The sequence below is a fragment of the Pongo pygmaeus genome, chromosome 5 (assembly GCF_028885625.2).
Source record: "Pongo pygmaeus isolate AG05252 chromosome 5, NHGRI_mPonPyg2-v2.0_pri, whole genome shotgun sequence".
Classification (NCBI taxonomy): Eukaryota; Metazoa; Chordata; class Mammalia; order Primates; family Hominidae; genus Pongo; species Pongo pygmaeus.
Genome location: NC_072378.2, coordinates 160,668,143 through 160,692,708, shown reverse-complemented (window position 1 = coordinate 160,692,708; position 24,566 = coordinate 160,668,143). Strand labels below are relative to the sequence as shown.

At 48.6% G+C, this 24,566-nt stretch overlaps 1 protein-coding gene and 1 pseudogene across 1 annotated transcript in view; both read right to left on the bottom strand.

The window, feature by feature from the left end:
* The window catches only part of IGF2R (insulin like growth factor 2 receptor), a 138,242-nt gene that overhangs the window by 1,913 nt on the left and 111,763 nt on the right, over positions 1-24,566 (bottom strand). Inside the window, exons 38-47 of the mRNA XM_054490429.2 lie at positions 23,780-23,987; positions 23,296-23,442; positions 19,676-19,910; positions 18,722-18,858; positions 15,760-15,874; positions 14,659-14,805; positions 13,803-13,990; positions 7,818-8,004; positions 1,919-2,071; positions 774-843 (exon numbers count right to left, since the gene is read on the bottom strand). Of these exons, the coding sequence (XP_054346404.2) occupies positions 774-843; positions 1,919-2,071; positions 7,818-8,004; positions 13,803-13,990; positions 14,659-14,805; positions 15,760-15,874; positions 18,722-18,858; positions 19,676-19,910; positions 23,296-23,442; positions 23,780-23,987 (1,587 nt within the window). The remainder of the gene's footprint in view (positions 1-773; positions 844-1,918; positions 2,072-7,817; positions 8,005-13,802; positions 13,991-14,658; positions 14,806-15,759; positions 15,875-18,721; positions 18,859-19,675; positions 19,911-23,295; positions 23,443-23,779; positions 23,988-24,566) is intronic.
* Positions 8,218-13,786, bottom strand: LOC129037993 (calcineurin B homologous protein 1-like; annotated as a pseudogene).

Sequence of the window (24,566 nt, the reverse complement as noted above, 5' to 3'; positions counted from 1 at the left end):
GCTGGGGAAGAAGTGGCCCACTGTCCTCACAGTCACTGCATCTCCAGTTCCCAGGGAAAGGAAGATGAGGGTTGGCAACACCTTCCTGTTCCTAATGAGACTGCACCAAGGCAGGAGGGTTTGGGAGGGTGGCAGTGGGGTCATTTGGCAGGAGTCTCACAGCCAAGGGTGAGACCAAGCAGAAGGCGTTCGGGATGGCCTGGACCTGAAAAGCAGACCAGTGATCCCCCAGCTGCGCTGGGGGAGAAGGGGCTCTTCCGGGCTACTCATAGACTGAAAAGTGCCCACTGCATGGCAGGGGAGGAATGTCAAAGGAGGGACTCGAGTCAAAAGCCTAGTTTTAGAGAGCAATTCATCATTACCCATCAAGACCACAAACATTATGTCCTTTGATCCAGATAATGCCTCTTTTCCGGAAATTTATCTGAAAGAAATCATCCAAATGCTAGATGCACAACTATCTTCACTACTGTTTTTTTGTTTTGTTTTGTTTTTTGTTTTTTTTTTTTAAAGAACAGCCAAAAACAGTGGAAACAACCTAATTATTAAATACTTCAAGGAAATCAGTTGTAACCACGAGAGAAACTTGAGGGAAAAAAATAACAAAAAAATGTGCTGGGGTAAGCGGCTGAGGCAACGGCTGTTGCTTTCCTTTCTGGATTCCAGTCAGCCTGTGACTGCTTTCCTCGGCATCCCTGATAAGAACGACATGGACAGCGCAGCACGGTGGGCCGGGGAGGCAGGCCCTCAAGAGACTCGCCACAGAAAATTACCTTTGAGTATTTGTAGGACACGTTGGAACTTCTCCTACAGCAAGTGGTCAGCTTACTTATCACTGTTTCCCTATTAAAAAAAAAGGAGATGATAATTACTCCAGGGTAGAGAGGGCATGGGCAGGAGCCCCACCCCCGCCAGCCCCGCCCCCATCTGCACCACCAGGGGGCTGGTGGCAGCTGCATTTCTCCCACATTCTGAATGACAAATGAGTAGCCATGACAGGTTATACCCTAAAGTATTTGTTGTGATTGAGTGGAAAGAACATGGGCTTTGGAATCCAACAGCAGAGGGCCCTCTAGAGCAACTTAACATTTGGGCAAGGACTTTTTCACATATGACTGCAACAGGACCACACCGGTCCATGGCCACTAAGCCTGCCCGATGGTGGCTCGCAGAGATGGACATCACATGCCCTTCCTGGCCCAGACCTTCTTCTGCCCCATTCTGCATTTTGGGTGTGGAGGGCCACAATCGGTACTTTTTTTTTTTAGACAGAGTCTCACTCTGTTGCCCAGGCTGGAGTGCAGTGGCGAGATCTTGGCTCACTGCAACCTCCACGGTCGGTACTTTCTGACCACCTCTCTCATTGGCCTTTGGCTCAGCTGGCAAATGACAGCGGCAGCAGGGAACGCCTGAGCTGGCCAGCTCCTGCCCCCAGGTCAGGGCCACTAACACTGACGCCTGACGTGAAAATCTGCTTGACAGTCGCATGGAGAGTCTTTTCACCCAGCAAAGTGGGGCAAAAGGATGGCATCATACCTGGTACATAGCAGGCGCTTAATAAACTCCTGCTTTTATGATGTGAGGAGGGCAGAGGGGTCAGCTGCTCAGTGGGAAAAGGCACCCATGAAAGGTGCCGTTTAATGTTCTACCCATCTTTGGACACAAAGGACCACGGTCCTAGAAGCCGCAGGCACGGGTGATGTGCGAAGGCCTCAGCCTTGGTCAGACAGAAATGCAGGCATTTAAAAACCACAATGCTGGGGACTGCTTCCACAGAGTTTTGAACTAAGAACCTCGAGCCGTTGCTGTTGTAGGGCTTAAAAACAAGTAAGTAAATAAAACCCCACAAAACTGACCCCAAGATTAGCTGTGGGAGGCATGCATCCACCCGCCCCACCTCGCCCTGCCACCCGCTCACCTCCTCTCCTTCTTGTAGAGCAACAGGGCCAGCAGGCAGCAGGTGAGCGCCACCAGCAGCAGGCTGAGCACCGCGCCGACTGCCTGGCTCCGCTCTGACAGCCCCTTGTGCATCTGCCCGTCATCCCCAGGATTCTCGCTGTCAAAGCCCACCCTGCAAGGACGTCACAGAAAAGGAGCCGTGTCACAGGGTGGTCCTGCCGCCACAGCCACAACCTGAGACCTGAGTCCCCAAGGCAAGAGCAGCTCTGACTTTCCCAACACCATGTGATTCTTACTCCTGCCCAGAAAACAAGGCCACAAGGCCCACTCCACATGGAAAAGGGCTGCAAAAAGTTCCTGATGATGAGTTTGTGGCAGGGTTGTCAGAAAGCAGACAAGAAGGCACTGCTTCCAGCTCCATGAACTATCATTCACCCAAACACAGAAGAGACGGGCAGGAGGGACGCGGCCCCCTCTAGGTGGCCCAACCCACGGCAGGACCAGGCTGGGGCAGAGGCCGTCCCGAAGCACCACACTTCTCTCCAGGGTCAGAGGTCTCTCCTCTCAGAATTTCTTCTGGAAGCAGTGAGCGCAGCCCAAGTGAGACACCATCTCCACACGAAAGGGGCCCAGGGGGCCTTAGAAATAGGCCAGGACAGGGCCCAGGGACGGCCACAGACCAGGGTGGGGCCCAGGGAACAGCACAGCCCAGCACAGCCCCCGACGGGTCTCCTCTCTCCAAACCTGCTCCATCCCAGGAGAAGGCTCTTGAGCACACCAGCGGAGTTCACCATTCCCACCCAAGACCCACATGCGCAACTTGCGGGAAAAAGCAGTGCGTTTCCATGACATCAAACACTCAAGCAGAGTTGGGACAATAATAGAAAATGAGAAACAACCACGGAGACTTCCCTTTGTGCTTAGGGAGCAACATGACACTCAAGAGTGTAACAACTTGACACTTCTAATCTCTCTGGCCCTCTGTCATTTGGGGCCACACACACGGGAACAGGATCACATAAACAGAAATTCCTCCTGTGCTGCTTGAGATAAGAGGCAACCCCAGCGGGGCTCATCTTGTGCTGCTGAAGATGCCGGCTGCTCAAAGAACTGAGGTTGAGGGCAACAGGCCAACCCGCGGCCCAGCCACAAGGGCTGCTGCTCTCAGTCAAAGTTCAGCTTAAGCCAAACAATCTAAAACATCAGCAAGACAAGAAACCACAGGGACAGCCTGGCGTCCAGCTCTAGGTGAGCCTGCAACGGTTGACCTCTGCTCAGGAAGAAGCACTACCACACTCCACAGACAGGTCTGAGGGCTCTGCAGACCTCTCCCTCCAAGCCAGAAACCCACTCACCCAGAAGCAGCTCCAGCCACTCAGGACCACTCGAAATGCATTCAAGAGACACATCATCACTTAGTTCTAAGCATATTTTACTTTCTACCTTTGATTTCTTCTTTGGACCATGGATTATTCAGAAGTGAGTTTTAGTCTTCAAATGTATTTCTATTTTTCAGTTGCTTGTTCTTGGCTCCTAACTTAATTGCATCATGTATGTAGTTAATTGCATCAGTCAGAAATCTGCTGACTTAGGCCGAGCACAGTGGCTCACGCCTGTAATCCTAGCACCTTGGGAGGCTGAGGCAGGTGGATCACCTGAGGTCAGGAGTTTGAGACCAGCCTGGCCAACATGGTGAAACCCCATCTCTACTAAAAATACAAAAATTAGCCAGGAGGCAGTGGCGCACGCCCACAATCCCAGCTACTCAGGAGGCTGAGGCAAGAGAATCACTTGAATCTGGGAAGCAGAGGTTGCAGTGAGCCAAGATCGCGCCACTGCACTCCAGCCTGGGCAAAAGAGCAAGTCTCTGTCTCCCCCCCCCCCCCAAAAAAAAAAAAGGAAATTGCTGACTTGCCTGCTTTGTGGTTAATTTTTGCTAAAGTTTTCTAAGTGTTTGATGTAAGCTTGGGCAAACAGCGTTCTCCCGATGCAGGGAACAGTGTTCTACGCATGTCTATTAAATCTTGCTTTTCACTGTGCTGTCTCAATCTTCCAAAAAAGCTTTACTCTTTGTCTACTTAACCCAGCAATCACTAAGCTTGTTTCTTGTGTGTGGTTTTGTCAATTTCTGCTTTACATATCAAGGCTTTTTTATTAGGTAGATGGAAGTTTAGGATTCTTGTATCTTCCTAGGAAATTAGCCCTTTTAAAATTATAATGACCCTCTTTATTCTTTATCCCTAATATTTTTCTTTAATATCCTATTTTATCTTATATTAACATAACTACTGCAGCTTTCTTTCAGATTATTTTCTGGTATATCTTTTCTTCTCCTTTGACTTTGGTCTTTTCTGTACCCTTGTTTTAGGCATGTTCCCTGTAAACAGAGTTGTTTTTGAAATCCAATTTGACAACTTGTTTTTTAACTGACAAGTTTAGTCAAGCTATACTTATGATTATAGATATATTTAGATTTATTTCTACCATACTGGGCTGAAATTTCTACTTGTCTGATTTTTGTTTTATTTTTCTCCTTGTCTTCTTTGGGGATTTAAGTATTTTTACTTCTCCTTTTCTTCTCCACTGTTTTGGAAGTCACATACTATATTTATATTATTTTAGTGGTTATTCTTAAAATACTGGCATGCACACTAAGATAGGAAGTCTAACAGTATGTCTTCCAAACAATTAGGAACTCTACCTTTTCTTCCTTCCTTCCTTTCTTTCAAGAAAATGGTTTTACTTTCATATGATGCTATCACTGTAAGAAATTTTAAAAGCTGGGAACTCTGCCACCCCTCTCAGCTTAGACACCACTGTTGTCCAGCACAGTGTGTCCTCATAGGGTCGCTGACAGGTTCCTTCAAACTGCAACCTTCCGTGAAGCGACTATAGGAGGTCCTTGAATGACATCATTTCCTTCAAAACTGTCTCATTATAAAGTTGATGAGGCCGGGCACGGTGGCTCACGCCTGTAATCCCAGCACTGTGGGAGGCCGAAGCGGGCGGATCACGAGATCAGGAGATCGAGATCATCCTGGCTAACACGGTGAAACCCCGTCTCTACTAAAAATACAAAAAAATTAGCCAGGCATGGTAGCGGGTGCCTGTAGTCCCAGCTACTTGGGAGGCTGAGGCAGGTGAATGGCGTGAACCTGGGAGGTGGAGCTTGCAGTGAGCAAGCCACTGCACTCCAGCCTGGGCGAGAGCGAGACTCCATCTCAAAAAAATAAAATAAAGTTGAGGAAAAAAACTGGTTTCATTATACATCGTTTCACACAAAGCTACAGTTTCCAAGAACCTATCGATGATATAAAGTGAGGATTTAAAGTATTTTAACCTTTCCTGAATTATTTTCTAATATAACAAATTAGCTTCCCCTGAAGCTTTTACAGTGTTTTCTTTGTATCTGCTCTACTGGTATTTCACAAGTGGGTGGGTCTTGTCATCAATAACTGTGCTGGGCACATAGCGTGCCCCTTCCATCTGTAGATGCCTGTCTTTTAGCTTTGTGTAAGTTTTTTGACTTTAATCAAATATTGTGAGAGAATCATTTTTGGAAAGTAGGAGGAAGGTATAAGAGAGCTCTATCTTCATCTACTATTGCAGGAAGTCAACAGATGAGATACAGGATGTTAATTTAAAATATTGAGGTAAATTCCAGAAGAAATAGCTAAAAGAACTAAAAATGGTAATCTATTAGGGCGATCGTTGCTACCTGTTTGTTATAGTTACACGATTTTTTTTTTCCTGAGATCTAGTCTCGCTCTGTCACCCAGGCTGGAGCACAGTGACACCATCTCGGCTCACTGCAACCTCCGCCTCCCAGGTTCAAGCAATTCTCCTGCCTCAGACTCCCAAGTAGCTGGGATTACAGGTGTGTGCCACCACGCCTGGCTAATTTTTGTATTTTTAGTAGAGACGGGGTTTCACCATGTTGCCCAGGCTTGTCTAGAACTCCTGACCTCAAGTGATCGGCCCACCTTAGCCTCCCAAAATGTTGGGATTACAAGCGTGAGCCACCACATCTGGCCATATTTACATGATTTTACAATGTACAACACTGATAACATTTGGGGGAAAAAAAACCTCAGGCACTATTCCACGCCACCCCCAGGTGGTACCTGCATCCCTCAAAATCCACCATCTGAGTTTTTGCTCTTGGTTTCAACTTCTGTTTCTTTTTTTTAAAGTCCTTATTACCTTGTCAGAGTGTTAAGGGATTTAAACAGCTCCCATTCCTGATGTTCTGAACATCATAAAACCGAAGTTTCCTAGAGAATCTTCCTCTCTGGTTTTAGAGTCAAACACCAAAGCCCTATAAACGGTGCTTTTCCCACTCACAGAAGTCGAACTCTAAACATTCAACACGGACAGGATCCCAGCCTGGGCTGGTCCCTCAAACCCACACAGAAGACCAGCTGCCATGTCAGGAGGCAGGATTCATCTCATGGCAGCTGTAGCCTCTCCGTGACAGAGAATGCAGGGAAAGTTCATTCTGGGTTTTATCTTTTATAAAAATTCACATTTTGCTTCTTTCAGGAAGAACTTCCAGTTTTAATCCTTTCATTTTGTAATGATGTCACCGGAACACCACAAACATTCAAAAGCTGAAAATACCACAAGTGAAATTTCAACCAAAAGCCTCTTTCCCTGACTGCGCAGTAAGGATCCCTAAGTACACAGGCCTGAACAGCACAGGACAAAGCTGGTTTTTACTGAGCTCATGTCCATTGTTAAGGGTGGGTGGGGGGAGTGCTGATTGAAGATGTACAATGTGTGATCTTCATTCCCCCAAGATCCCTGCCGCTGTCGTCTGCTGACTCTACGGTCCCTTTCTCAGGACATGAAGCAAACAATTACGTGGCAAGAATTCATATTCCCCTGATCTTAAAGTCTCAGGACAGAGAATGAAAAGCTTATGTAAAATGGTGGGCCAGGCCGGGCATGACAGCTCACGCTTGTAATGCCAGCACTTTGGGAGGCCGAGGCAGGCAGATTATCTGAGGTCAGGAGTTCAAGACCAGCCTGGCCAACATGGTGAAACCCCATCTCTACTAAAAATACAAAAATTAGCAGGGCATGATGACACATGCCTGCAATCCCAGCTACTTGGGAGGCTGAGGCAGGAGAATCGTCTGAACCAGGAGGCAGAGGCTGCAATGAGCCGAGACCGCACCAGTGCACTCCAGCCTGAGTGACAGAGCAAGACTCCGTCCCAAAAAAATAAAAAATAAAAATAAAAATAAATACAATGGTGGGCGGGGGTGACATAAGAAGAAAATCAGTCCAAGAGGAAAGCAACTGACAACATGTTATTCGTGGCAAAGTATAAAACGGCTGTAGGACACAAGACAACCAATGGAGGTGCCACCTTCCTTCAGAGCAGAAACTGCTGCCTCTGTTCCCACACTGATTCTCGAAATCTGCAGAGTAAGCTTTTCATTCATTCAAACAAACGTAAAAATACTGCACTCAAATCAAAGTGAAACTTTACCAAACAATCATTTGTATTAGGACACAAAAGATACTCCAGGATTACAAAGAGGAGGCACCGCCAGTACCTGCCTCCCAGGAGCTAAGAAGAGGGACGCGGCAATGGGAACGGGGTGGAGGGACAGAGCTGGGGTGCCCTGACTGGACCCTATTCGGGGCATGGTACACACAAAGGAAACAACGGCACTGCTACTGGGGGTGGTGGCAGGCAACGCAGCCATGGACCAAAAATCAGTGGCAGGATGCTGACAAGCAACGGAGCGGGGCACTGACTATGTGGGGTCCACTTCTATCATTTTCTCCATTTTTTGGTGCATGTTCTGAATATTTCACAAGAAAACACTGGGGAAAAAACACACATACACTTATTCTTAAGGAAGGATGTGGGGTACAAGTGCTAAGCTTCCGGATGTCATACTCACCCCAGAGGACACACGGCTGAGGTGTACCAAGAGAAGAGGTACTGGCAGTCGGCAGTCTCGTGACTGAACTCAGGGATCCCGTCCTCCACCAGAGGGTCACAATGGAAGAAGATGGTGGAAGAAACAGACTTGGTCTTATCCTTTCCACACTTAGAGGAAGAGGCAAACACGACATCAAGATCACCGTCTGTCAAACGGGAAGGGCACACATGGCATGTCACCATCATTTTTCACGAGCAGACTGAGCTTAGCTCCTTATGGTCTAAAAAGTTTGCAAAGACTTAAAATCAGGCAGAAGAGACTTCATCCCATGTCCCACATGCACTCTGTTCACAGCTTACAAGGCCACTCGATGCACATTGATAGAGCCCTGCCCTTAGTCAGTGTGCAGTAAAGAATCTTTGTTTTGTTTTAACCACGAGTATTTATTGATGGACTGAAGACACAATTTTAATGGAACAATAAAGCGCAACAGTGGATTAAAACAGTCTGCTGTACAGCCAAAAGAAGGGAAAAGCTATAATTTTAAGAACTTTAAATATGCAAATCAAGGAGCCTCTGAAGTATCTAACAGATCAGGTAGAACAGGTAGAACAGATCAGAAGAACAGGTATTCTTCCCTTTCTACATAATTCCTACATTACATCACTCGATCACAAAGTCCAATTGATACTTCATAAAGAATTCCTCATTCATTTATATTTGAGCCATCCAGCCTGGCTACTCCCCTGTTCTCCACCCTTTTCCACCGCTTTGCAGTGTACTTTTTAGCAATCCCCTTTCTAAAGAATTATGTACACATCTTCAATAGTTTTCCAAAGCAAGGAAACAAGCAAGCAAGCAGCGAGTCAAGAAAAGTCAGCCAACGGCAGATATGTGAATGAACAGACTCACAGAGACATACATTAGGACGGCAACAGCCTGATTCACTGAAGTCTAAACTAAGCTGACTTTGGCAGAAAAGTTGCTGTGACTTGTTTAAAGACTTGGAATGCCACCTTAGGTTGTGCTACTAGTGCGAGACCTCTTGTTTCTAAGGGATTAGCAGTGGTCTACACAAGGAGCTGGGAAACCAGTGTAACCAGGGAGCTAATGATACAACAGTAAATGCTTTGGACTTGTATTAGGAGCGGACTATGGCTTCTAGCATTAACATTTGCCAAGTGTAAAATTCATAAATAATTTTGTGCAAAACTTCAAGACACAGAGAACAATCTTTAAATATTTTAGACTAGGATATGTTAGGCACTTCCATAACACTAATCTTTCTAACTTGGAAACGTAAAGTGAAAAGCATTCCAGTGCACATAACACTGAGGCATAAACCATGCAGCAGAGGTGTGAATGCAGGAGGCTTCACAGGGTGTGCAGCCTCCTTGTTCAAAAAGCCATGAGAAAGTCCCCAAGCATATTGTCTGAGCAGCCATTCTGGTGGTAACAGTGTCCCAAGACTAAGCAAATCTGCAGGCATATTGCTACTTTTTGAATAGTCAACACTACACTAACAAGAGACGCCCCATAGGTACAAAGTTGAGAATCAGAGGCCAGAGGTAGAGTGATGTGGGCAAGCAACCTATAAGACTTGACTCCACACCTCTCACCAAGGTCACCTTTCAAGAATATCTCCACTCAGCAGCCCTTTGATGACAGAGGAGAGGGCAGAGGATGATCTCATACTCCTGAGAGAAGTGTTGGTTACCCAAAAGCTCCTGGAGAGGCAACATCCCAGAGGGCCTTTTTTTGAGACAGAGTTTCGCTCTGTCGCCCAGGCTGGAGTGTAGTGGCGCGAACTTGGCTCACTGCAAGCTCCGCCTCCCTGGCTCACACTATTCTCCTGCCTCAGCCTCCCGAGTAGCTGGGACTACAGGCGCCCGCCACCACGCCCGGCTAATTTTTTGTATTTTTAGTAAAGACGGGGTTTCACCATGTTAGCCAGGATGGTCTCGATCTCCTGACCTTGTGATCCGCCTACCTCGGCCTCCCACAGTGCTGGGATTACAGGCGTGAGCCACTGTGCCCAGCCCCAGAGGGCCTTTTAATAATGAAGGTAGATAAAAACTGCCAGACCACCTAACTATCGAGCCAAGTCAGAAATACAATACCAGGCATAGCTTGGGGTGCCAAGTAGAACAGAGGAGATTCTGAGGCTTCAAAAAAGCAGAAAGACTGCATGACTAGGTGAACAGTATGTTGAATGTACACAGAAGTGGGAAGCAAAGGACATATGAAAAGGATGAAGAAGCATGCTGGCAGACTCGCCAGAGGGAACGCAGCAGGTGCAGTCTACATCCAGTGAAAGAGCTTTGCTGGCTTGTTCCTCGGCAGGATTCCCTCTTACTTTCTCAGACTGGAGGGATGTGTGGCATTCAGCAGCAGAACAGAGGAAGATGATATTTATAAATGAAGAACTGGTGAATGGATACTGAGAAGAAATAGACTGGGTGTAACGCCCTGTTTATAGACCAAAAGCAGGTTTGTGTTGACAGAACATATCTGGGGTTGTCATGCAACAGCAGTAGTACTTTGGGAGAAGGGGAATGATGGGGTGGAGGTAGGGCTGGTGGACAGGAGGACTGTCAAGTTCCAGTTCTTAAATACTAGACCGCAAGGAATAGTTTGCTGTCTGTCCTTTAGTGAAGAAATCGGATGCTATTTTCTGTTCTACATCCACCTTCTCCAAAACCTTAGCAAAGTCTGTGATAAAGATAAGGCACTGTGCCCATCAGCATGGGCACAGCCTTCTGAATGGTCCTGTCTGCAATACTGCCCAGCTGCTCATCTGAGATATTTACTTGGACCATCATGCACAGCACCCTTAACAGCTCATCACGAAAGATCTTGTTATCTTTATCCAAATCATATAGTCAAAAAGCAAACTGCAGTTTGTTGCTTCGGCTGTTGAGTGGTTCAGGTCCATTCACATCTTTGCTCTTCTCATTATCCTCAATGGTTCAGAAATGAGCCAGAGTTTGCAGGAATCCACGGAAGTTTACCTGGTCCTCTCCCTCTGGAAGAAAGGCATTGATGATCCAGTCCCCCACTGGGTTGATGGCAAGTTCTGGAATCCCCTGGAAATCGTCCTGTTCTCTCCTTTGTCCAGGTTGCTGAACCGGCTGTACAGGCGTGTGATTTGACTGTGGGAAAGGCCAGTCTCCTCTTGATCTCCTCAAGCTCTTCGTCATGCAGTAAGGTGGAGGCCTGAGACCCCATCACTGTGCCAGGAGCTCCTCCAGGAACAGTGGTGCCAGAAGCGACGGCAACAGGAGGGAAGGCAAGACTTTAACCTTGCCCAAAAAGAGGGCTGGACTTGGTCCTTGGCTAATGACAGGATATGGAGCAGGGGCTGGCCATGCAGTACCTGAGCGATCAACGGACCAATCCTGCCCATGTCAGAGCCCCGGGAAAAACTCTGGACACCAAGGCTCGGGGGAGCACCTCCGGCTGGTGATACTCCATGTGCACTGCCACACGTGGGTGCTGGGAACACAACACATCTGATTCCACGGGAGAGCTGGTGGGAACTCTGCATTCGATTCCCTCCTGGACTCTGCCCTGTGTGCATCTTGGTTGATTTTAACCTATATCCTTTTGCTGCAGTAAATCATAACTGAGTGTAACCGCTTCCAGGGAGCTCTGTGAGTTATGGTAAAAGGGCAAATCTGAAGTTGGCTTGAGAACCCCTTCAGTGTGCTGTTGCTGTCAGAAGTGAGGAACCCTCGTGTGGACTCCTTGCATGAACTCTGCTGCTCCCAACCTTTGTCATTGGCTGAAAATCTTTGTGGCTGGTGCTGCTGGGTGCCAGGAACGCAGAGGCAAGAGTGCAGGGTATGAGACGGACATGTCCGCACACAGATGGCACCCAGAGACAGGCGGTGCGGCTCCGCTCGGGGAGGGCCCTGCATTCTCGCTTGGGAGTAGCTGAAGCAGGGGCTGCTGAATGGACTGTTCCGCAGGGCTGGTGTGAGGGAGCAAACCACCCAGCAGCTCCACGTCCTGACGAGAGACAGCTGCTGCCCTCCCGAAGGAATGGCAAGCCTCAGGAAGAGACAGAAACTTCATTTCTTCATGAAAGATGAAAAGACGTCTTAAAACTAAAGCTACTTCCTGAGGCTGGTGAATGAAGACAGTGAAAAGGTCTGAAAGGGATTTTATTTACCAAGAATGACTAAATGCGCATGCACAAGCACTCTGAAAGCTGGGGATCCTCAAAGGTCTGCTAGACATACCACTTGTGAACGTGGAGGTCTTATGTGTAACCAGACAAGTGGCCAGTGCCACGCGATGGAGTGTGAAGACTCCTGCAGACACACCAGCGGTGTCACCCTACTATGAGAAGGTGGGCCTTCCCAGGAGGGGCACTGGAGGTAGGTTTGGAATCCTGCAGACACACCAGGTGGCATCACCCTGCTATGAGAAGGTGGGCCTTCCCAGAAGGGGCACTAGAAGTAGGTTTGGAAGGATGAGGAAGATGGGCCGAGGCATTCCAGCACCAAGAGCAGCATGTGTAAACCCACCAGGTTACAGGGTGACTTGGGGAGCTGGTGAATAACCTGATGGCTGAGGCATGTGTGGCAGCAGCAGCTTGCAAGGCTGCCCTGGTACGCGGGAGCCTCTCAGACATCTTCAAGCTGTGTCAGAGACAGCCTAGACTTTCCTTCTCTGCGTGATAGGGCCCCTGAAGGCTTTTGAAACAATCCTTCCTTCCTTCCTTTAATCAACATTTACCGAGCACTGGGAAAGAGGACAGCAAGAGAAGGCACAACCTGTGACATGCAACATCTGATTCTGAATGACTGAAGGATTCACCAAAGCGTGAGGAAGGCAGAGAACAGAGAAACACGGAGTGTTAGCTCCGTGCTGTGGAGTTATGCAAGTGAATGAGGCTGATCAACTTTCCCATCATCAACTGCCCAGAAAGCAGAACATTCACTTTCCCAGTTCTATTCAGGGGCCATAGATGCTATGAGCAGATGCACCAGGGCGCTGTCCACAATCTGTGACCAGGAGCAGCAATGCTGACCCAGCTTCCCTCCATCAGGTGCTGCCGTCGTGGAGATGCACTCAGCAACAGGGCATGGAGCACCTGCTCCTTCTCGGCGATGAGCTCAGCACCAGGGCACGGAGCACCTGCTCCTCGGCGATGTGCTCAGAACCAGGGCACGGAGCACCCACTCCTTCTCGGCGATGTGCTCAGCACCAAGGCACGGAGCACCCGCTCCTTCTTGGCGATGCACTCAGCACCAGGGCACAGAGCACCTGCTCCTTCTCAGCTATCACTACTCTCCCCTCCCAGGGCACACGATCAGCAGCTCTTTGACATCCGAGCAGGCTGGGGTTTTCTTTAAACACACTTCATTTTTTTTTAAAGAGTTATTACATCCACACACAGTTCAAAAATCAAATTATGAAAGGTATATAGTTAAGACTAGCTGTTCAAAACAAAAGCGGCCTTTCAGGATTATTCGAGGGAACAAAGGGCAACACCCTTATTAGTGCCAGTTTAAAACCTTCCTTCACACCCTAGACTCTGCCCTATGTGTGTCCTGGTTGATTTTAACCTACATCCTAACACTTAGGCCAGCTTCCTTTCATCCTTCTTACAAATATAAAATCTCTTACCCTTCTCTAATATTATTTGGCATTCCAAAATAAGGAAGTGTCATGGTTAAAACCAAATCAAAGGCAATTCTGACTGTGCACAGCTCAGCCTCCACCCAACCTCAGAACCACTGGATCAGACCAGGTTTTAGTTTTTTTGTACATTTACTTGTTAACTAAGACACAATTTGCCTACAGTGAAATGCTCAGGTCTGACACGTATCGCTCAATCCATTGTGAAGAAATTCATAATAAAGTAAAGAATTAGACCATGGTTTTTGTTTGAAAAGTGGTCTGAGATTTCAACTGAAGGGAGTTAGTTGAAAATTTTAATCCCCTTCCTTGGAGGAAGTTAAACGTGGAACTTTGTGGGAAGCCACGGATTACCTTGAAGGTAGTACTTGGTCTTGTCAGAGGTTCCGACTTTCCGACTAAAGTGCTGATCGTTGGGCTTCACCTGGCATATGTTGGCTCCAGAGCATGCCGGGTTTCTGGAGCTCGTGATGGAGGAAAGCTGGATCTCATACAGGTAGTTGTCCCCATTGGTCCTCATGTCCCCAGAGGCTCTGAACAGCCTGAAGAGACAGAAAAGACCACAGTGACATGGAAGTCCTTCAAGAAGGCATTCATGATATAAACCCTCAGTCCTCAGAATCACTGCAGGGCCCCAGGATGCTTCCTTTCCTAGGGAAAGAAAGCACGGACACGCTAGGACAGCATGTCTGTGACCCCACAGAGATTCTGAGGACACCAGTTTCCCTCTCAAGAGGCTTTCTCCCCAACTAGTTCTGCCCTCTGAGTGCTAATCCACCTTCCTCAGGTGCCGTATCCAGCACCACACGGCCCTCGCCCTGTCTGTGCACCTCAGCCACCGGCCCCCCAGAGCAGCCCCAGTAACAATGCTGAGAAACTTATTTTCTAAACACTGGTAATTACCGCCCAGAAGATTCCTGCTTAAACATGTCAGAAGGCTTCGGCTTCAACCCCTGAGATTATCATGAAGTGAGGGAGAAGGAGAGGGGATTTATTTTTACACTCATGAGAATTCACCATCTTTGGTGTTAAAACTTAATGGTTGAGTAATGCTTTTCCTCAGTTTAAGCAAAAGATGACGATGACTCCAGCAACAGTAACTAAAACACAGACCTATTTATCCTGCAGTGCTCCCCGATAGGGAAAGAACGGCATTGGTGGTTTAATTTTGAACACATTTCACAGCTCAAAAGGAAAACGTTTTACTTACTTAAAATAAATATCTCCGAGGCTGAAGCTCTTGCCATTTATAGGGTTGGTGATGGTCCCATTCACCATCTGCACCTCCTGAGGCTTCACGGCGCAGGCAGCCCGGGAGTCCCAGCTGAAGTAGTAAGTGCAGCTGTCGATATCAAACCTAGGAGGAGGGAAGCACAGACTACAGTCACCTCCCCATCCAGAAACGAGGGAAGACTGCAAAACAATGAACACTGCAGAGCCCTTGAAGCAGCTCACTGGCTTTCAGTCAAGGTGCTGCGAGACTTCGGCTGTGTCCTGAGGCCCCCACTCCCCGGGCTGCGCAGGCCTAGGCAGAACTTCCCGACTCAACACTGACAGCAGCTCGGAGCGAGTGTGGTTATTTTACTCACTTCTTTTCATCACCACAATGGATAGAGAAGATGACTGTGGTGCACACATCAGTAATGTGACAAAGCAGGCAAGCATTCAATATAAATTTTTTAAAATTTGTAAACCATGCAACATTTAAAACCTGGAAAAATTTGCTCCTAGAATTTTAGATTTCTGTTTAAGCTTCTCGGACTCATACATTCATAAATCCTTTGGCAATTTCTCAGTCTCCCCTTTTCCAAACTCAGCGTCTGGAAGGAATCAGTTCTGTTCACAAACAGCAGCTCACATGCACCCTCTGTTGGCCAAGCTCTCCCTGGCACCAGATGCAATATGGCCTGGAAAACTTGAATATAATCCAAGCACATCCCAGGTCCAGATGCCGGTCCCAGCTGCTTGAGGGTCCCAGCCAGGCTGCTTGAACACCTCGGGTGGGACAAATCCACACCCCTTTGTTTCTACTATGACATTCAAAGATAGAGGCCAGTTAAGTACTGCTCAGCCAGTGCTAAACCTAGTTCAAGAGACAAGCTAGCCCAGAGAAGTTGCACTGGTCTTGTAACAGTGTCTCAGCACTGTATCCGGAGGTCTTCCCTGCCTGGAGCGGCCCCGCCCAATACAGCACAATCAGCGGCTCTGGCCCTGAGCTCCTAAGCCAAAACGTGCCCATGAAAACCCCAAGGAGGAATTCCCTCCAGTGTGCTCCCTGCACAGTCTCGCTCTGAGCCCCCAGACTCCTGACCTCTTGAATGCAGGTCTGCCCACCGTCTTTGTACAGGTCAATTCTATCACGGAGGATGCGGTCTTATTTCCACCACACGGATAACCTTTGGAGTACGTGACAACAACTTTGTCACCTGAAACACACAAACGATTGAACTGACATTATTTCCAGCGCATTATAAAAAGCCTCAGGCAGGCGCGGTGGCTCATGCCTGTCAATTCCAACACTTTGGGAGGCGAAAGAGGGCAGATCACTTGAGGTCAGGAGTTCGAGACCAGCCTGACCAACATGGTGAAACCCCAGCTCTACTAAAAATACAAAAATTATTCGGGCATGGTGGCAGGTGCCTGTAATCCCAGCTACTCGGGAGGCTGAGGCAGGAGAATCGCTTGAACCCGGGAGGCAGAAGTTGCAGTGAGCCAAGATCGAGATCGTGCCATTGCACTCCAGCCTGGGTAACAAGCAAAACTCCATCTCAAAAACAAAAACAGAAAACAAACAAATGAAGCTTCAATATTAGGAGTAAAAATCTGGTTTAAAGGCCAGGAAAAAATAAATTTTGGGCTCCCTAAAGGTTTATCGACCTGTTCTTGCATTCCCACACTCAGGGGTGGTCACCTGGCCCATTGCACAATAGTCACAGCCTAAGACCTGGGGTCAAACCCAAACCCTCCTACTCCCGCACTTTGTGGCCCTGGGTTGCTGAGCTTCTGAGCCTCGAGGGCCTTACCTACAGAACAGGACACTGTCCAAAGTGGGCAGGTTTCGGGCATGTATAGAAAGTGCCCAACAAATGCGTGAACAGTGGGACCCCGGGTAATAGCAGCCTTCATTATTGCTCCAATTGTGTAAACTCTCTGTATCATATTAGGTGCTTTCCTGACAGGTACCCTCATGTGAGCCTCCCAGTAATAACATAGCAGGGAATGGGAAAAGTGAAAAGCCAGAAACAGAGACCAACTGCGGTTTTCTAGGGTCTTCTAGCTTTAAGTCGAGCACTGTCTGAAAGTGACCCATTAAAAGAAAAACCTGAGCCCTCGAACCTGCAGGGTCTGAAAGAAAAGTGAGTACACGCTTTAAGCTGCAGGTATCACTGGGGCGGCGTGGCCGCCAGGTTCCAACTCTCAAGCCACTGCCAAGAGGCTGCTTGTGGCTGTCCAGGGGGCTGTTCTGGGAATGGTCTGGGCCCAGCCTGGCTGCATGGACAGACAATATCTCCAGGGCATGGCATGGGGTTTCCAGGGGAAGCGTGTGCCTTCCACCCTGAGCACACACACACAGATCCTTCCAGGCAGGGGCACGCGGTAGAGGCAACATCGGCACAGTGCTCACTTCCCGAGTGTTTTCCACAGGACACAGGCTGAGGTACTGGGGGCTGCTGGATGGTGAGGTGGGAGGTGAGACTCTAGACTCTCAGCCCTGCCCCGAATTCAAAGCTGTTCCAGCTGAATTTATTTTAAATATTGGGCTTCTGTGTAAAATTTTGGAAGAAAGAATTCCACTATTTTACAGAAAATTTTTAAAACTTCTAGCATATGGGATCAAACAAGCAAAGACATTAATAGTGTAGACAGCCCTTACTGATTGGACAGGAGGCTCAACCTTCTCGCCTCAGGGGCCCAGCCTGTGAAATGGATGACAACACTGCCCCATGGAGTGGATGGGGATTAAACATACATTAAGCACAGCTGCCTGAGACATGTTGGTTCCGGAAACAAAAAGTCTACCTCCCACCCCCACAGGGGTCCATTCCCTAAGTGGACAATGGGGGCACCGTGGTTGTCCTTAGATGCTGTCTTGTTGGCGCCAAAGATTAAGAGCTCATTTGGTGTCAGACACCAGATTATTTCTCGTTCCAGTCAGCAGGTGCTCAGGATGCCAAATGCCAGTCCCAGGAGAAAGCATGAGCTCTTCCTGCTAGGCGAGGCCGGACTTGCAAAATGGTGCTCCCCAAATGGAGGTGGCCTGCAGGTCACTGCTAAGAAGTCAGATGATCTAGTTCCATGTCATTCCCTGTGTTCACTACTCTCTTTTGCTCATTCTGCCTCAAACTTTTAGTGAAGACTTAAGTGTTTTAGTTATTTCAGTTGGCTGAAGCTGGGGAAAGACTAGTCGAATATCCATATATACTGCAAGATTACAGGGGAAAGAGCAACCCTCCACAACCTTCCCTCCTTCCCCCTTCTGAGGCACTGTGGGAGTGGCAGCAACAACTGACCTCTAAAGCAATAAGACCCTCCTGGGGAGGGCGGGTCTCAGGCTGGCAGTCTGGGCACCACTTCCTGTATGGCAGCTCTCCCTCCACCTACCAACCTGCAGAGTCTGCGTGTGATTTTTATCAAGGGTGACAGTAGTTTTCTTGGAATTCTCTTTCTCCATCTCAACATCTCAAGCTAATCTGAAGTAGCCCTGTGGTTGAATCAGGACAACTTGGGAAACCCCACTCCAGCCTAGAAATCTCTATTTTCCTCCTTTAAATAATGAAAGAAAACAACTTTCACTCACCAACCAACTACAATATCAATTTCCCATTAAAAAGCATCGTTATTATTTTCAAAATTGTTAAGACATTTTACAGAGATGTACCCCTGAACTACCTGTACCAAGTCCTCATGCAACTGTCTGGCTTTCCTAAACAAACACGTGTGTCTATGCCAATTTAGGCACTTGACCTACAGCTAACATGAACTTCAGAGGAACTCTGAACATTCTGAGACTTGCTCCTGGACAGACGCACCTTCCCAAGATGGCCCAACCCCTCTAAACACACAGAGTAGGACCTGCAGTCTCACATAATACAAGCAGCACTTATTTTAATGTTGCAGGAGAGCCAAAATGCCTGTGAGACAGTGACAGGCAATCATATCTGGAGGTTTCCACCAAAGCACATGCTCACTCTCCTTGCCATCCTGAGAACACCCTCACCTTCCCGGTTCAGATGCCGCTCCTTGAACCAAGGACCAGGACCCACAGGCCTTACCTATGACACCCAGCTTCTGCGTGTGAACGAGTCCCAGGACCTGGACGTCACCAGTTGTGGTCCTTCTGCAAATGCTGGCCCTTTCAGAGCAGCCCAGGGGCCCTTTATATATTTTCTGGCACAGATTTATATAGTACCTAGAAAACGACACAAAGGGGCAGGTAAAAGGCATGCACGTGACGTCTCTGCCCTGACACAGGAGGACTCTTCACTTTACTTTCAGAGAAAGGTTCTGATAACTAAGGGCTCCAGGGCTCCATTCCATCACTGAATGTAGCACTAAAATAGCTTTTCCAATTAAAAAAAAAAGGGCAAAAGGAAGTCTTCACTGAAGAAGGGAGCTGACCAACCAGACACACTCAGAGTGGAATATCCACACCTGCGGCCACCCTGGACACAGCGTGGTACAGTAGAAAGAAGGGCTCTGGGGCTGGGAGAGGCAGTGGCTAGAATCCTGGCAAGTTTCCCACCTTACTTAGAGCCACTTAAATCCTCCAAGTCCATGCCCCTGCTCCTCGGTGATGTCTTGCAGCAGTGCCTGGCCAAGAGGGCGCTCCCCACGCAGAGAGGTCAGGACCATGGGCTGACCCCAGCCAGCAAAGCCTAAGGAGCTCCTGCCAAAGACCCGAGAAAACCCACACGCCTCCCACAACCTGAGCTACACACAAACGCAAATCAAACCCAGCCTAACTCAGTCAGCCCAGGTTCTTCCGGCTCCAGAGGCTCTGTTTCTGGTCACCAAAGCTCCTGCCCCAACTCTGACCTCAGAATCACCCTCTGTGCCAGGACTGACACTGCGGGCTGCTTCCAGGAACAGTCACAACTCAACCACCATCAGCCTCACATGGGCGTGGTATTCCCATCTTGAGAACCCTAAAGAGCCAACCATCGTCAAGCAGTCTGAAGTTCGCCTGCTAAGGGTGTGGCGCCATGGGTGGATGGGAAGGCACTCACGAGACTCCGTCGTGGACCAGGGACCAGGACCCGGTGAGAGAGGAGAGCAGCCGCAGGTCGTAGGTTTTGTGTTTCTGGACGAATTTGCACTCCATCTTCTTTGGAGGGCAGACAACTTTTGTTTTCCACTCAAATGTCACATCACACCCACGCACTTCACTGAAGACTTGTGGCCTCCCAATGTCCTCATCTTCATCACACTTAAATATGATGCTGGATGTCCGGTAGCTGTTTGCTGGGGAGTGTAGGGAAAAGAAACAGAGATCAGACTGTCACTGTGTCTATGTAGAAAGGGAAGACATAAGAGACTCCATTTTGAAAAAGACTTGTACTTTAAACAATTGCTTTGCTGAGATGTTGTTAATTTGTAGCTTTGCCCCAGCCACTTTGCCCCAGCCACTTTGCCCCAGCCACTTTGACCCAACTTGGAGCTCACAAGAACATGTGTTGTATAAAATCAAGGTTTAAGGGATCTAGGGCTGTGCAGGACGTGCCTTGTTAACAAAATGTTTACAAGCAGCATACTTGGTAAAAGTCATTGCCATTCTCTAGTCTCAATAAACTAGAGACACAATGCACAATAAAGGGGCACAATGCACTGCAGAAAGCCACAGGGACCTCTGCCCTTGAAAGCTGGGTATTGCCCAAGGTTTCTCCCCATGTGACAGTCTGAAATATGGCCTCGTGGGATGAGAAAGACCTGACTGTCCCCCAGCCCGACACCCATAAAGGGTCTGTGCTGAGGTGGATTAGTAAAAGAGGAAAGCCTCTTGCAGTTGAGATAGAGGAAGGCCACTGTCTCCTGCTTGCCCCTGGGAACTGAATGTCTCGGTGTAAAACCCGATTGTACATTTGTTCAATTCTGAGATAGGAGAAAAGCTGCCCTGTGGCGGGAGGCGAGACATGTTTGCAGTAATGCTGCCTTGTTATTCTTTACACCGCTGAGATGTTTGGGTGGAAAGAAACATAAATTTGGCCTACGTGCACGTCCAGGCATAGTACCTTCCCTTAAACTTAATTATGATATAGATTCTTTTGCTCACGTGTTTTTTGTTGACCTTCTTATTATCACCCTGCTCTCCTACTACATTCCTTTTTGCTAAAATAATGAAAATAATAATCAATAAAAACTGAGGGAACTCAGAGGCCGGTGCCGGTGCAGGTCCTTGGTGTGCTGAGTGCCGGTCCCCTGGGCCCACTGTTGTTTCTCCACACTTTGTCTCTGTGTCTTATTTCTTTTCTCAGTCTCTCATCCCACCCAACTAGAAATACCCACAAGTGTGGAGGGGCAGGCCACCCCTTCAGGGGAGCAGAGGCGGGAGAACGTCAGACCAAGGCTTGCACAAGGGCGTGTTCCTGCACGCCTTCCCCACGCTGCCTCAGGAGCACCTGCAGACTCCATCCGCCATCTGGCAATGCCCCACGTGCTGCCCTGGCCACATCTCATGTTGATTCACTCATACGTATCCTGACTCCAAAGAGACCCAGCTCCTTGGCACACAGCCTTTCATCGTACTTCTTAATAACGCCATAGCCCTAGGTAATTCTTCAGACAGGTATTCAATATTTGACCAATCTACTAATGATCACGAAAAAAATTAAGATAGCTGGGCACGGTGGCTCTTGCCTGTAATTCCAGGACTCTGGGAGGCCAAGGTGGGTGGATCATGAGGTCAGCAGTTGGAGACCAGCCTGACCAACATGGTGAAATCCCATCTCTACCAAAAATACAAAAAAATTAGTTGGGCGAGGTGGTGGGCCCCTGTAATCCCAGCTACTTGGGAGGCTGAGGCAGGAGAATCACTTGAAGCCAGAAGGTGGAGCTTGGAGTGAGCAGAGATTGCACCACTGCACTCTAGTCTGGGCAACAAGAGCAAAACTCCGTCTCAAAAAAAAAAAAAATTTAAGATAATAATACAATACCTACAAGTACTTGAAAACACAAGTGTGATTCAGAAAATAGGGAATAATGTTTTGTCAAAATAAGCCTCAAAACAAAGCTATAGTAATCCTTTGTAAATTTAAACACCTTTGGTTCCTTAATACATCCCATTTTGGTCCCTGGACTGTTGCGGGAAGTCAGGGACTCCAAACGGAGGGACCTGCTGAAGCCGTGACAAAAGAACATAAATTGTGAAGATTTCATGGACATTTATCACTTCCCCAATCAATATTATAATTTCCTATGCCTGTCTTTACTTTAATCTCTTAATCTCATCATCTTCGTAAGCTGAGGACGTATGTCGCCTCAGGACCCTGTGATGATTGCGTTAACTGCACAAATTGTTTGTAAAGCATGTGTGTTTGAACAATATGAAATCTGGGCACCTTAAGAACAGGATAACAGCGATTTTCAGGGAACAAGGGAGATAACCTTAAAGTCTGGCTGCCTGTGGGCCGGGCAGGACACAGCCATATTTCTCTTATTACCGAAAATGGGTAAGAGAAATATCGATGAATTCTTTCCCTAGTAAGGAGTATTAATAATTAACAGCCCCGGGAAAAGAATGCATTCCCGGGGGGGAAGGTGGGGGCGCCTCTTAAATGGCCGCTCTGGGGGTGTCTGCCTTATGCAGTTGCAGATAAGGGATGAAACACGCCCTGGTCTCCTGCAGCGCCCCCAGGATTGCTAGGATTAGGAAATTCCAGCCTGACGAATTCTAGTCAGACCGGTTCTCTGCTCTTGAACCCTGACAATGTGTGCACAGCGGGACATGGAAGTTCTTTAGTGGTTCTAGCTTCGCCCTGACCTTGTGATCCCGCCCTGACCTTCTGCCTTGTGATCTTTTGTCGCCCTTGAAGCATGTGATCTCTGTGAGCCACACCCTATTCGTACACACCCTCCCCTTTGAAAACCGCTAATAAAAACTTGCTGGTTTTACGGCTCAGGGGGCATCACAGAACCTGCTGACATGTGATGTCTCCCCCGGACACCAGCTGTAAAATTTCTCTCTTTTGTACTCTTTCCTCTTATTTCTCAGACTGGCCAACCCTTAGGGAAATAGAAAAGAACCTACGCTGAAAAATCGGGGGCTGGTTCCCCTGATACTGGACATTTATGAAAATTAGTAATTTTTCATGCATTTCTCTCATCTCACGGTCCGCAGACACAAGTCACAGCAGTTGGCTCCTCTCATTAAACTTCCTGAGCACCGCAGGGGCAAGGCACTGAGTGTGGCTCACCAAGAAACCTCCATCCCCACCTGGGCTGCCACATGGCAGAAAGTCAATAAATGAGTCACCTGGCTTACCGGAATCCTCACTAGCTTCAGAATCCTGAAGACCCAGGGCAGACATTCATTTTGCTGAGGCATCATCTGAACTACCAGGGCTAAAACCTGGTATGTGGACACAAGGCCCTCCGGCTAGCAAGTGGGCCTAGCCAACCACCCGGCACAGCATCTCAGGGCAGCTCTACTGCGGTCTGTAGATACGGTTACCCAGCAATCCCACAGAGCAATTCAAATGTTTCTCTGTGGGAAACAGCCCGAGTAAGAAAATATTTTATGCAAGAGAATTCCTGCCACTGACTGGGGCATCCACAAAGGTCTCAGTGTGAATCGAGCCTTGAGAGTATCAAGGCCCCAGGCCATGTGGGGACGCAGAGCCGTCCTACTCACAGTGTCTGCAGAAGCCCCACTCGTGGTCTCTGTCGTAGTCCGCAGTTGTGCTACACCACAGCTTTGCTCTGCTCTCTATGATGCACTCCTCGTAGCTCTTCCCATTGAATGTGAAGGGGAAGACACAGGGGATGCCTTCATCAGTTTCTGGAAAGAAGAAGAACATTACCAGTGTGGCAGCTGTGCCTCACCAGGCACAATCACCTAAGAATGCAGCAGGAGTCCCTAAGGAAGCTGCCCATCCTAAAGCACCTATGTGACAACCGGCATTCACCTGCCAAAACTCACCAGGCAACTGAGAGAACACAGCGTGACTCATACACCAGCATTCACACCGGGGGTGTACAGAGGAACAGCTCACATTCACGCCCAAGGTTACAGCACTCATAGGACCGTGGAGCTCCACTCCTCAGCTTCTTTCTGCTGCTATGTCTAATTTCTAGTTTACTATAAGCTTGAAGTTTACCTCATTGCAAATATTTACCTGGAGGACAACGATCACCATTCACATAACTTAAAACGACAGCTTCGTCCTGGTGCCTGTAATCCAGTTTCATTGATTGCAGCCGTCCAAAGGACGCCCCCTTGGTGCCCGAGAGCAGACAGACTCCTCCGTCCTTACAGCCTCCTTGTTCTGGCCCGGCCGCAACGGTGCACACCCCAACGCTGTAGGTGCGTGAGTCTCGAGTCACCTGGACAAACACCATGTGTGGCCGTCAGCAGAGTGGCAGCACCCAGGTCTCAAAGTGAATAGAGAACCATTACTGCAGCTGGTGCTGGAGGCAGGTTCATGCGGAAGAGCAAAGGCTCCTCTGTGTGCATCAGAGCCACGCAATCGCCTTGGCCCTAGGTTTTCCCTGGGGGGGCTTGCTCCTCCTTTTCCCTGCTGGGGGCCTCGGCCACCCCCGCCAGCCGGCCACTGCTCTGGCTGTCGTCTCTAGTCAGAGCCCAGTGGGAAGGGACCCAGCGGTGGGGCCTCAGGCTCACCCCACCTCCCTCACCTGTTTAATAAGACGCTGTGCGGGCCAAGTGAGTGAATGAGCAGAGCCGACGCTGCACGCTGAAGCGTGGACCTGACTCTCCTGGCCCACCCAGCACCCAGAAGGCTCATACCTGCTGCACACCTGTCGGGAGGACCCGTACCCAGGCAGAGGGCTCCATCACAGGAGCCAGGATGTTGACAACTGGGCCCAAAACTCCAGGCTCATCACTCACCAGCCGCCGTGCCACAGCAGGTGCTGGGGTTCCATACCCCAGTCCAGGCACTGGCA